Source organism: Alosa pseudoharengus, unplaced genomic scaffold, assembly GCF_046254945.1.
Source record: "Alosa pseudoharengus isolate Yale_2024_CS ecotype anadromous, Long Island Sound unplaced genomic scaffold, YU_APseudo_1.1 YU_APseudo_1.1_scf_16, whole genome shotgun sequence".
In the NCBI taxonomy this organism is placed as follows: Eukaryota; Metazoa; Chordata; class Actinopteri; order Clupeiformes; family Clupeidae; genus Alosa; species Alosa pseudoharengus.
This window is the reverse complement of record NW_027468630.1, coordinates 3867636-3880712: the sequence shown is the minus strand read 5'-3', so window position 1 is coordinate 3880712 and position 13077 is coordinate 3867636. Positions and strand designations below refer to the sequence as shown.

The window sequence follows — 13077 nt, the reverse complement described above, 5'->3', positions numbered from 1 at the left end:
AAATGAGGTGACAGACCCTGACTTTGAGACCAGGAACTTCTGGATAGGTGAGAACACACACACACACACACACACACACACACACACACACACACACACACACACACACACACACACTTTCCATTCCTCTACTAGACTGAATGAGTGTTGGGTGAGTTTGGTGTGGAATAACTTAACTAGCCCACAGAGAACGGGTTTATTTATGCCATCAAACACATTTCAGATGAACAATGGTAGGCTTCCAAATACTATTGTCCATAAGGTGTAAATCTTTGTTCCATTTCAATATTTGTATATTTGTTCATTTCTTGTGTTAATGTATTATTTATTGAAAAATGTATCAAAGAACTATTGTGATAGACGATACTTATTTTGGTCTGCTTGCAATATGAGATAACCTCTGCAATCGCCTTTATTTATCAGTCTTGACATTAATATTTCTGCACAAAAATGATAAATTATTCATACCATAGTGCCACAAGCTAGGCTTTTAGGAAGGCTCTGTCTTGTGTCTCAGGACTTACGTACAAGACCCTGAAGGATGCTTTTCGCTGGGACACTGGAGAGAGTCCTTCTTTCACCAGCTTTGCTTTTGGACAGCCTGATAACCTAGGGTATGTATGTGTGTGTGTGTGTGTGTGTGTGTGTGTGTGTTTTGATGTATGTGTGGTGAAAAAGTGGCTAGAAGGAGAAAGATAGAAAGTACTTGAAACATACAGACCTTAGACCAGTCCAACAGTTGAATAAAACACTTTCATGATGTAAGTTTTTTTTTTGATACTTTTAGTTTAACTTTCCAGTTTCTAGTTCAAAGCAAGGATCAAAGAAATGCATTGATAAACCACGATTTTCATCTAGCCTTTGTAGTTCGCCGCTCCCTAGAAGTTGTGCTTTTGTGCCCCTCTGTGTGCAGTGTCCTGTCCTGACCACCGGGTGTCCCTCTCTCCCCTCTGTGTGTCCACAGCTTTGGGAACTGCGTAGAGATGCAGGCTGCCAGCGGCTTCAACTGGAATGACCAGCGCTGCAAAACACGCAACAGATACATCTGCCAGTTTGGTGAGTCTCCAAACCTGCCATGCACATTATTCAGACTCACACCACTCTTAGGGAGAGACAGAGAGAATAGGAGAAGAAAGGAGTGGGATTTGGGGGGAGAGGTTTACAATGAAAGCCAGAGTGAAGCTGAATTTCAGTCAGTCGTGACAATTTCTTGTGGAGCAAGTGACGAGATCTTCAGTATCAGTATCAGTCTTCTTAAGAGGGGGAAACATGTCAATGTTTTGGGGAAATTAGCTAAGAATCTATAGGCTAATCGGTCTAACCCACTTACAGTGAATTATGCTAAACTACACATGGTTATTGCTTATTCATTGTTTATTATTAATAATAATAAACAATTGTTAATTATTAATTGTTATTGTTTATTATTAATGACACAGAAGGATCTGTATCCTCTTATCTACAGTAACTCTGGGGTAGACGGAAAATAAGCTTACTTCCTAAAAAGTTGGCGTGTTCCTTTACAGTAGCAACACAGAGGCTCATTTAACCCTTGTTCTCTCAGAGATCATCCTCTGGGTGGAATGGGCACCTTCTTCTGTTATGGCCCTTCTGCCTTTTGCTAGACCTGTGTCTGTCCCTCGCAATTTGACAGAGAGAGATTGTGGCACCACTGCATTATCTGTCAACAGCCCCATAAACAACTGAGAGAGAGAGTGACAGAGAGAGAGAGAGAGAGAGAGAGAGAGAGGGAGAGAGTGAAAGAAAGATTACCCTCCAGAAAGCATCACATAAGAATGCAAATGCAAAACAATATGAGACTAATTAATATTTAATTTCTTCAGCGGCTTTAACATGCCATTCTGTCACCACAGGGCCGTAAATATAAAGAGCGAAATGAAGGACTAGGCTATTTGCCATTATTTTTCTGCTGCTTATCAGAGCTGCTATGTTTTGCAGAACTGTCTCTCTCTTGCCTGCTTATCATCAAAATAATTCCTGTCACAAAATAGAGGCACTGCCAACTATCTGATTGCTTATCATCATAAACCTGTCACAGTGCAATATTTAAAATCACCTGTGGGCCTATTTTTATTCTGCACTATCAGCAGATAGATTTGAGTGAAAAATATTTTAAAAAGAAGCAACATCATCAACAACAACAACAGCAGTAGCAGCGACGGCGTAAACAGTGACAGACACAAACAAACGCATGCGTGCACCAGCACCGATGGATTTGCCTGACAGCCCGTCAAACAACAGTGAGGCCTTTTAACGGGCAGTGCAGTGTGGCACAATACCATTAAAGTGAAAGTGGGTACACACACACACACACACACACACACACACACACACACACACATAGAGAAAGAGAGAGAGCACTCACACAGACAGCACCTTTAAACAAAATGCCCTTTAAAGACCCCCATTCTGGACAAGCCTAGCTTTTTTATGACCTTCTCCTTTAGACGAGCTGAGCTCTTCTCTCACCCATCAGCCGCACTCTAATGACGCTCCTCTGTAATCAATGGTACTCACCATAAAATGCTTTAAAAGGATCAATGCGTGTCACTCCAGAGCTGGCACCCACCTTGCACTCGCCATTTTTCAAGAAGCCCCCAGGTTGTTAAGTCTGTCCACGTTCCACCAGACACTTGTTTTTATTTTGTTTAGCTTTGTGTTTTGTGTTTGTGATTGCTATTGATCACACCGAGGCACCTTCAGGCACACCCCCTATCGCCACGGTGACACCTAAACCACCAGTTCTTTTAAAAGGCTTTTAATAATGCGGAGGGCTGCAAAGCTGAATGGCTGGAAGTCATTGCTTTTTTCTGGAGGGGCGGTTTGGAAGTATTGAATGAATTGACAGCCGTGCAAGACCCCAGGGGCAGAATCATGATGGGAGTGTCATAACCACACACACCCCAAGCAGGCATACACACTCATGCACATGCACATGCACACACACACACACACATACACAAATACAAGATGTGTGCACACACACATACACACACACAAGCATATACATTCATTTCAGTAGAGTGCTGCTGTGTGAGAGGGTTAACACTGACAAAATAAACTAATAGATTCATTGCTTTTCCTCTGTCTCTCTCTCTCTCTCCTCTTCTCTCTCTCTCTCCTCTTCTCTCTCTCTCTCTCCCTGCCACTCCCTCTCCTCCGGCACTAAGTGACTGAGTGGCTGCTCTCACGTACGATGTTATTTGTTAATGAAGTGATAAGTGGTAAACAGTGCTGCAGGGCTGGGTAGAATGGAGGGATAGAGAGAATGGGATGGAGGGAGGGAAGGGGGGGTTGATTTGATGCGTGGAGCGTAGAGTTTGCGTGGAAGGCTGAGTGACTTTCGGAGGTGGGAGAGCGGTTGCTTCTGCCCACCAGAGAGAGTTGACTGGCAGTCAGGCTGGAGATCGTAGGCGTGATGGAGCACAGTTTTATATAGCACCTCTCTCCTCTGCCAAGCACTCCAAAGCGCTTTACAGATAATGCCTCGCATTCACCTAACCGACGGGGAGGGGGGGAGGCATGGCAGCTGTGTAGTGCACCAAGCCTACTCACTGTATTCACCGGGGCGGGAGCGACAACATGGCAGGGCTGGCTGAGGCTCTGTCTCTGTCTCTGCTCGAGGAGGCTTCAGCGATGAAGCAGGTAGCGCGAGGATCGGCCCAGACCACTCTCTGATTACCGCTGGTGCTCTCTTGCGCCTGCTGAGTGCTGCTGTGTGGGGGTTCCTCCCGCACACTGAGAAAAGTGGCTGCCTTTTGCAAGTGCACGCAGCACCGAGAGATAACCGGCTACAGCCGACATCGCCTGATATGTCCGAGTAAACCTGAAAGTTTCTTTTTTAACAAACAAAAAATAAAGAACGGGGGGGAATCATTTATTCTGTGAGTGAGGCCTCTTACCTTCTCCCATAGAATATTAATGCACCCGCTCCCAAATCAAGTCCGAATGGAGGCTGCTGGATTAAAGAGGATTTGTGTTACAAGCCACACTGTTTATTTCCTCCAGCTAAGATTTTTCCCCCTCTTATTTATTTATATATAACATTGAGTCATAGCATAGTAGTCTTCAGTGTATTTGCAATGGGAATGTGTGTTTGTATCTGAGTGGGTGAGAGAGTGTGTGTGTGTGTTTGTTTGTGTGTGCGCGCAAATATTTTTGTGGTTTCAGGTGAACTGTGCCACATACATAATTTAAATTTTATGCAGGTCTTGTGTTTTGACATGCATATGTGTATACAGTATGTTGCGTGTTGTACTCATTTTTACGGTGTGTGTGTTTGTTTTTGTGTGTGTGTGTCTGTGTGTGTGCGTGTGTGTGCATGTGTATTTTAATGCAACTGTTTACAGCTCCGGAGCATATAGCGGTATGGGAACGAGGCCGGTGATTGGGCCTGCAACTGCACATAAGGATCCTGAGGCAGAGGGAACAGAGAGAGAAAGTGTGTGTGTGTGTGTGTGTGTGTGTGTGTGTGTGTGTGTGTTTTCTGAGATGAGACAGCACCTCACTGTACTGAGTCCTCCTGTCTGCTCTGCACTGCACTGCACTTCACTTCCCCTCTGACATCCTTTAAGGTTGGTGATAAAGAGATACTGGAGAGACCTACTCACCGCCCCAAACCACCACCTGTCCAACACCCACCCCTCTCCCACCTTCTGTTCTGTTCTTTTTAGACTTGGCTTGGGGGACAGGTCCTACTTTTAATTATCTACAGCAGTGAGAGCGCTCACTCTCTCATTCGCTCGCTCGCTCGCTTCACTCATTCCCTCACTTACTCACTCATTCACTAACTCAGTCACTCACTCACTCACTGATTCACTCACTCCCTCATTCCCTCACTCCCTCCCTGTCCCTTCTGTATTCAGCAGTTGGACACTGGCTGTCAAAATAAATTGACAAAAAATAAAGCCTGTGGGTCTCTCCCAAAAAAAGTCTCCTCCTCAGCTCTCCTGAAGTCTTCCCGTGCCTGGTCCTCTTCTCCATATTCCAGCGGGCCTCGGCCCCATCCATATTAATGGGGCTGATAAACACATGGCAGTGAGGCAGTGGAGCAGTCCTCTGGCACCATGGGCCAGGAGCCTCTATGCTGCTCGCTGTTTGGATTTCACTCCATCTGTATCTCATTCGCACCACCACCAGTCCTCCCTGCTCTGAGCTGTGCTGTGCTGAGCTGCTCTCTCCAGCTCTTGTCTCTGGTGGCGATGCCGACGTGGTTCTCGTTACTCACTCACACCTTTCAACCTTTAAGGATGTGAAGATTGTTGAGTTGGGATTCTTAAGTTGAATTGTAGATACCGTCATTACAAAACCACTGGTAAATCAAAAGGTTTCATTTCCAGATATGACATGGAAAGTTTGCCTCTTTTTTGTGCACTTATGTGCACTAAAGTTAAATGATGTTAATTTGACAATATATATGTGTTGATTGAAAGTACATATTGAAGGTTTTTGAAACTGTAAAAAAAAAAAAACACACAACATTGCATACAAAGTTTATGTCAAGTTTACTCCAGATGTCATACTGATGCTCCATCGTCTCATAAAACTTAAATGAATTCTTTCCTTTTCTGAATCCCAAAACTGTTAATATTGAGCTATGTTGTAAAAAGGCCGTAGAAACAGAATTGTAGAATATTTCAATTCTGTCTAAAATGTAAGAATTTCTATTCACTATATATAAAACAGGTTTTGGAGGTTTGCAGCTCACTTTTGTACACTGGAGTTTGTAAATTGTTCTTTGAGCATCTTCCTCTGAGAAACAGACTTTTACAGAAAGTTGATGCAACCCTGACCCATCTGAGCCTCAGCCAGACTTCTCAAACCTCTAGAAAGGATTATGGGGTCCATGTTTTTCGCAGCACAAGTCATAAGAAACTCTCCAGTTGTCAGGCCTTGAGGACATTGTCATCTGGAGAATTGAGCCATCCTTTTTTCACTGCAGTCTCCTTCAGATTGTCATTTAGTTGTATTCAGACCAAAGATACAATACTGATAATACTAATTTGAAAAGTAACACCAAACATAATGGCATGTGGCAAAACAATTGTGCAAAAGCAATTGTGTGAAATCACATCATTCTGCTGCTAGGTAACACAGGATTCCTCAACATGATCTAAGCAAGCAAGTAGTGCGAGTGGCAAATTGTTTTTTTCAGCCTTTGCCAGTTTTTTTTGTAATGCTATGCCATTAGCCATTCCTAAGCATCTGTCTTCATCTTGAATAAGCCTGGTACCATTAAAGAGGAAGATGGTCTTTGAAGTTGTACACTTAAGTTCTGATCAGTGTCAGATTGATAACTGTAGTACTGTGGATTGCTTCTCTAAGGCGGGGATCACATTAGCCAGCGGCAAGCAGCAGGTTTCCTATTGTTCCCTACGGTTCGACAGGGAACGGGGCAACACTGGCGTAACGCTAGCGTTGAACAAGCTGACGCCGGTGATCCACTAGCATGCGATGCGAACTCCGTGACGCAGTATCCCTATTCATTTCTATGAGAAGCGAATTCCGCACCCGCATAGGATTCTGGGTATGCGGTGCGACGAGTGCTGTGGCTGCTGCGCGTTCCCAACTTTATGCAAATGAATCCGTCCATCGCGAGGCGAGTATCAAATAGCAGAGCAGTACGCAGGGGAGGTCCATCATCACGTAGCCTAATTAAACAAAACCTAATTTCCCGCTAGTGTGGTTACCGCCAACGTACAGAAACGTGGCAGATGAGAAAAATGAATCATAGCAGTGTGTACATTTCCGTGTTTGTATGATGTATGGCTAGAATCCTACAGGGACAACTTCTGAATTCATGATTGAAATGACCGCCCAACTTGCAAACTAATTTATAGATGTGACTTTCCCTCGGTAATTTCAAAATAGTGGAGGGAAACATTTTGTTTGGTTGTTTACTAGGCTACCTGCTCTTGCCCTGCCGTTTCCACCCATCTACAAAAGGGAACGCCCATTAAAGCGTCTTCATGGAGGGTAGCGTCGTGATTTCGCATCGCATGCTAGTGGATCACCTACGTGAGCGTTGAACTTGGTGCGTTGAAGCGCAACACGAGCGTATTCAATTGACAAACTGTTTGTGTTGCTTAGGAATGAGATAACACGTATTATGGTTTAAGTGTTGCGTTAGGCTATGTTTGCCGCTGCCGCTTGCCGCTGAATGTGATCCCCGCCTAATAGTTTAATCTGATAGTCTAATTTATGATGAAATAATTTCCATGGCTAGTGTGAGCTACAGTAGTATGCAGTGGTTTTAGGCAAAAAAACATTATTCCTATAGCTATTTATTTTCATCTGTTTTTATTTGCTTCCAAAACACCATGCAGCATTAGGCCTAAGTGTGTTAAAGTTTACAACATGAATATTTTTGTTGTCTTTGAAGCAAGTCAATATTTTTTGTGGAGCCCTTGTAGACTGCAGAATTACTTTGAGTAGAACTTTTATTAGAAGACCCATGGTAGATTGCACAAAGCTTCTTGAAGTATTTGCCATTACGTCTGAAAGAGCTCATCAGATAATCGTAATGCTTTTGATTAGACTTTAATCTAGCTAATTAATTATGTTCAAGCCATTGGGAGTAGGTGTCTCCTTGGTTCTTGTTTGATTGAACACACTTGATTTGACTCATTTTAATTTCCCTCAAAACACTTAGGCTACCTCAACAGCTGATCGACAATGTAACTTCACAAAAACGAACCCATTCAGTACATCCATCATAGCTTTTCATATCTGTCTGGATAATATGTTCTGCCTGGTCCCTCCATATCACCCAGCAGTGAAAATACTTCCTTTCCTGCCAAGAGTCATATGACATGAATGTGAAATGTCATACGACCCGACTAATATTCTCCACCAGATTCAAAACAACAACAAAAAAGCTCTTTCCAATTTGTTGCCGTCTTGGAGCTCAGCCACACAAATATTTACCGCTTGGTTTCGTCTTCTTGGCCGCTGCCGTTAATTGGAATAGATTGCACTTGTCCTCTGTGCCTCTTCCTGTGAACTGTGGCCAACTGTAACAGCAGACAACCAGAGGAGGCAAAAACCAACTGAATGCTGCTGAGCTCCAGACTACTCATTGGGGGGAGGAAGGGTGTTGAAGTATGTGTGGTGTTTTTGATTTAACCATGGTCCATAATTATTTAACGATGCAAAGGAATATTTGGTAGACAGGCTACTGAGGACATGGCTGTTTTTTTTTTTAATAGGAACCACCAAGGATGTGTTAATTTGCTGTATTTCAAAGGGTTGATTAAATTGTAGTTATAAGAGGTTGTTAATGCAAATAAAATGTCTTTGTTTAATCAGCAGAGTTTTGTATTTTTTTATTGCATGCTTTGATTTGAAGCTTTGTCTTTTGTGGGGCTGACATAACATATTATTATTCATAATAATAATAATGGTTAACTGAAAAATAATTGTTGCAAAATACTTTTTGCGTGTTTTACTTTGGTGTATGAGTCATTTGAGGAAAACATCAAATGTTTGGCATCAGAAACAGAATATTAATGTATTAATACAGCATATCCATACAAGTTTTAAACCCAGCAGTCACATCCAGGTTCTCCTGCTCTGAAGAACTGATTTGCAGTAATTTCCAAGTTCCAATAAAGTGTGCTGGTGTTGGTTAGATATTCCCATTAATGTAATATGTTACAGCTACTTTATCATCCTCAAAGTAAAGCTTTTATGATAAGGATGCCAAGCTGCAGAGAGCCTTATCCTGCCTGCTGTGGGGCCTCGGCATGCAGTCGTGCGGTGGGTGTCCGTGCAGACAGTGAACCCGTATGTGTGTGTGGGCAGGACAGTGAACCTGTATGTGTGTGTGGGCAGGATAGTGAACCTGTATGTGTGTGTGGGCAGGACAGTGAACCTGTGTGTGTGGGCAGGACTGTGAACCTGTATGTGTGTGTGGGCAGGACAGTGAACCTGTATGTGTGTGTGGGCAGGACAGTGAGCTCCAGTCCACAGCAGGAGGCTGCATCATGTCCTGCGCCAGGGGGCCTGACTGTGGGAGGATTACCTCTGCGAGAAAGCTCATCGGGGCGCGGAGAGACAAGGTGTGTGTGTGTGTGTGTGGGGGGGGCGGGGGCGCGGTGAGACAAGGTGTGTGTGTGTGGGGGGGGGGGGGGGCGGGGGCGCGGTGAGACAAGGTGTGTGTGTGGGGGGGGCGGGGGCGCTGTGAGACAAGGTGTGTGTGTGTGTGTGTGTGGGGGGGTAATCAGCTGGGCGGAGGAGAGGCGATTCTGGACGGGCGGGGAGATGTGCTCCATAAATCATCTGTGTTATTACCCCAAGCTGCCTACATGGGCTCAGGCGCTAATCCGCCTGCCAATCAACAGCCATGAGGCTGACGCACAGCTGGACACTAGACAGGACTCAGGACTCACACAATACGCTGCAGATGGGCAGTACATTTGGGCAGGTGGTGTCTGGTCTTGGTACCTTTCCTTCTCATGTGTGGATGGACAATAGTACAAACAACAAATAGTGGGTGTGTTTGCGTTTGTGTGTGTGTGTGTGTGTGTGGGAGTGTTTGTCTATGTGTGTGCATGCTATCAGTGTGTGTGTGTGTGTGATATTCAAATGTACATATGCATGTGTTTTTGCACATTTACATTTGCTTGAGAGATATATGACAGCTGAATAAAAAAAAATTCACCACTTGGAGATTTACTGAAACTTTAGAATCCAATAAGAAAAGCCTCTATTCGCCGCCTCCTCTTTCCACATTGCCTCTGGATGTCGTAGATAATAAAAAACACATTTATTTTACATGCTTTTACCCGCTCCTTCTTTGCCCATCCTCTTCTTCAACCCAAAATCAATTACAGTCCACAGACCAGTAATCTACTGCTCGCCCCCCCCCAGCCGTTATCTGCTTCTCAATGCCAGATAGAAAATAACAAATTACTGCAGATAATTCCGGCAGCTCCCTGCTCACAGCCACTGGCTTTGCATCAGGGCGACGCGTGTGAGTTGACTTGTGGCTGCTGAGCTTTGGCAGGCTGAACAGAACATCTCAGTACTCTTCAAGTTATCCTCTAAGGCCCCTCTCGTTTTCTCTCTCTTTCTCGCGCACTCTTCCTCTCTTCTTTTTTCCTCTCTCTCTCTCCCTCTTTCTTCTCTCTCGGTTTGGCTCGTGGCGTCGCACAGAGCCAGGGTGCGGAGGATGGATTGTGTTGTGTTGCGAGAGAGAGAATGGTGAAATGCCTGACGAGCTGCCAAAAGCTAAAGGAGAGGAGTGCTGCTCTGCTGTTCCCGCATCTTGACTGGAGAGAAGGGCTGTTGATGTTGCTTGTTTGTTTATTTGTTTGTTTGTTTATAGGACGCTCACTGCTAAGCAGCATCACTGATCTGATTCAGAGACAGCAGGTGTTGCTGCTCTCTCCTCTAGGGCTTGTATACATTGACTCTCATGTTCCACTCATATTCCATAGCAATTAAAGACTTCCAGGCTTGCTTAATACAGCAGCTTGTATTGAATGATTAATACGTTGCTACACATGGGAAAACGAGGAGGAAACATAACTCCCTGCGGTCAGTGGTTATGTTTATGCTGCCCTGCCCTCAGTTCTGCACTTTCATCTAGCCTTACACACAATGCCACGTCTGGCGTTGGTGACCGTGACGCCACATGTTCCAGCGTCCCCACAGCACTCCGTGTCCCTTTTGTTCTGAAGCAGCAGCACAGCTTTCAGCAGCGCCTCTCTCTGCAAGGCTGACCTGCCGGGAATGAAGTATCGATTACAGATGGAGGCCTCCAGCTGATAGAGGGGAGATACATACGGGCCCGGTGATACCGAAGGGGAGCAGTAGGATTAGCATCACCTCACACAGTGGGCAGCTGCTCTCTGGATGTTATGCAACCGTGTGAAGCATATTTATATCAAACAGAAGTTGTGGAAAGTGCACTGATCCACTGGGTTTGCCAGTTTTGTACAAATGGCTTACGTTAAAAGTTGCAGATGAACAATTTGTACATCAGATGTACTCATTCATCACATTTATTTAGTGAAATCTGCCGTTTGGCTTTGTAAAGCTGTAACAAAACAGCATTAACAACAATTTGACACATACTCTACACAATTTCCCTATACCAGTCAAAATGTATGTGTATGCTATTAAACAACTTTTAATAGCATACATATTTGAATGTATATTGGTGTACTATTCCAAGGTAGAAGATCTCTGTATCTGTATTCCATCTGCCAATCTGAAAATTGAATGAGGAAAAGGACCAAATGAGCAGGTGTGAGACGCACTGATCAGAATGGATTTGCGTAGCCACTCTTTTCCCTTACAATATTCATGACAAAACATAATTTATTAAGGCACTGCATTTTCTTGCCCAACAGTTAAATGAAATTCGAAAATTGAAAAAAAAGGCCATCAGCTTGGAAAACATGTCACACAACAAACTCACACATTAGTGACAGATTTGAGGCTGTTAATGTTATGAGATCAAATATATTCGGGTGAAAATATTCCCAATTAAAAAATACCCTCAAAACACCACCTCTCCTGCACACACACACACACACACTCATAGCTGAGAGCCAGAGCAATGGCACTAATTAACTACTTTTGATAAGTTATTTATTATCTCTCAGTGTTACCCCACTCTGAGAGCGTGGGCATGAGGAGGGGTTTGGGGGGGGGGTCGGGGGGACACAACCAGGAGCCAGAACCACAGAACCAGGCCAAGATATGAGCCGGAATTCTATTGGACAGTTTTCCGTCCAAATGCCAGGGAATTTGGCAGTAAGATTTTCTGACTCCATTTCAGCCTTAATCAAGCTTGCTTATGATAATGCAAGGAGAGAGAAGGGAGGGAGAGAGAGAGTGAGAAGGAGGGAGATAGAGAGTGACTAAAGAGGGGTGGACTAAAAGAGAATGAGAGAGACTCAAACAGGGAAGGGAGAAGGTCAGCAAAAGGGAGAAAGACAGACATGGAACACAATATATATATAGAGAGAGAGAATGGGAAAGAGAGTGTGTGTGTGTGTGTGTGTGTGTGTATGAATATGTGTTGGCATGTGCGTGTGTGTGTGTGTGTGTGTGTGTGTGTGTTTGTGTGTATGAATATGTGTTGGCATGGGTGTGTGTGTGTGTGAGTGTGTGTGTGAGTTTGAGTGAGGAGAAACCCCAACTCCGGCAGTGGGCCAATGCCACAGTGGCTGCCCGTCTCTGCTGTGCTGCCGTGCTGATAAGGCGGAAGTGAAGGGAGGCTTCCGCGGCCACTGACAGTGGAATTAGCTGCCATTGTCATGGTAATGCAGGTGATATTTTTTTCACCTCCGTCCGACACAGACCCTGCATTGTATGGCAAACAGGAATGCAATTTCTTTGCCAGCAGTGATCGGAAAAGAGGGATGACAATTACGATCCTCTTTGAAAACGAATGTTTCCAAATGACTTTTCATTCAGGCGAGGCAAAAGCACCACGAACCAATTAAAGTGTATGTGAATGTGTATGTGTGTGTGTGTGTGTGTGTGTGTGTGTGTGTGTCAGCTGCAGGCTAAAGGACGCATTCCAATGACCCGGTGCTTTTACTTAACCATTTAGTCTGCATTCTGATTACATGAATAGTCACAGGGATGTGCAGCGCAGTGCGTGCTGGCATAGAAAATGCACATGGGTGATCTCTGTCATTTTAACCCACACCACGCGCGCAAGCAAACATGTCCGTGGCATGCCAGACTGCGGCGGCAGTGTGACCACAGTCCATGTCAGACGGAGCACTCAACCGTTAGGCCGCGTGGTCGCCATGTTGCTGTTGCTGAGTGTGAGAGCAGGCCAGCAGGCTTGATTGGCAGATGGAATACATTTTGCCATAACAAACTTTTAAAGCAGCACAGATTAAAGCCTCAAGCGCTGTGATCTGTCTTGATTAAATGCAGACGTCAGGTTTGTCGTCGAAGACAAGCTTAAGATAACCGCCTTCTCTGATTTTTACCAACATTTATCAGAGAGCACTGAGGTGAAATTTAAGTAACTCAAGATAAAAACAGGCAGGCAGAAATACTGTGTGTGTGTGTGTGTGTGTGTGTGTG

The 13077-nt window shown here is 44.5% G+C and overlaps 1 protein-coding gene across 1 annotated transcript in view; it reads left to right on the top strand.

Moving 5' to 3' along the window:
- The window catches only part of LOC143126129 (C-type lectin domain family 18 member C-like), a 22814-nt gene extending 14554 nt beyond the window's left edge, over window positions 1-8260 (top strand). The window contains exons 9-12 of the mRNA XM_076288038.1: window positions 1-47; window positions 518-614; window positions 965-1056; window positions 4371-8260. The exon at window positions 1-47 is cut by the window's left edge and continues 83 nt beyond it. Of these exons, the coding sequence (XP_076144153.1) occupies window positions 1-47; window positions 518-614; window positions 965-1056; window positions 4371-4408 (274 nt within the window). The 3' untranslated portion in view covers window positions 4409-8260. The remainder of the gene's footprint in view (window positions 48-517; window positions 615-964; window positions 1057-4370) is intronic.
- Window positions 8261-13077: the final 4817 nt, after the last annotated feature.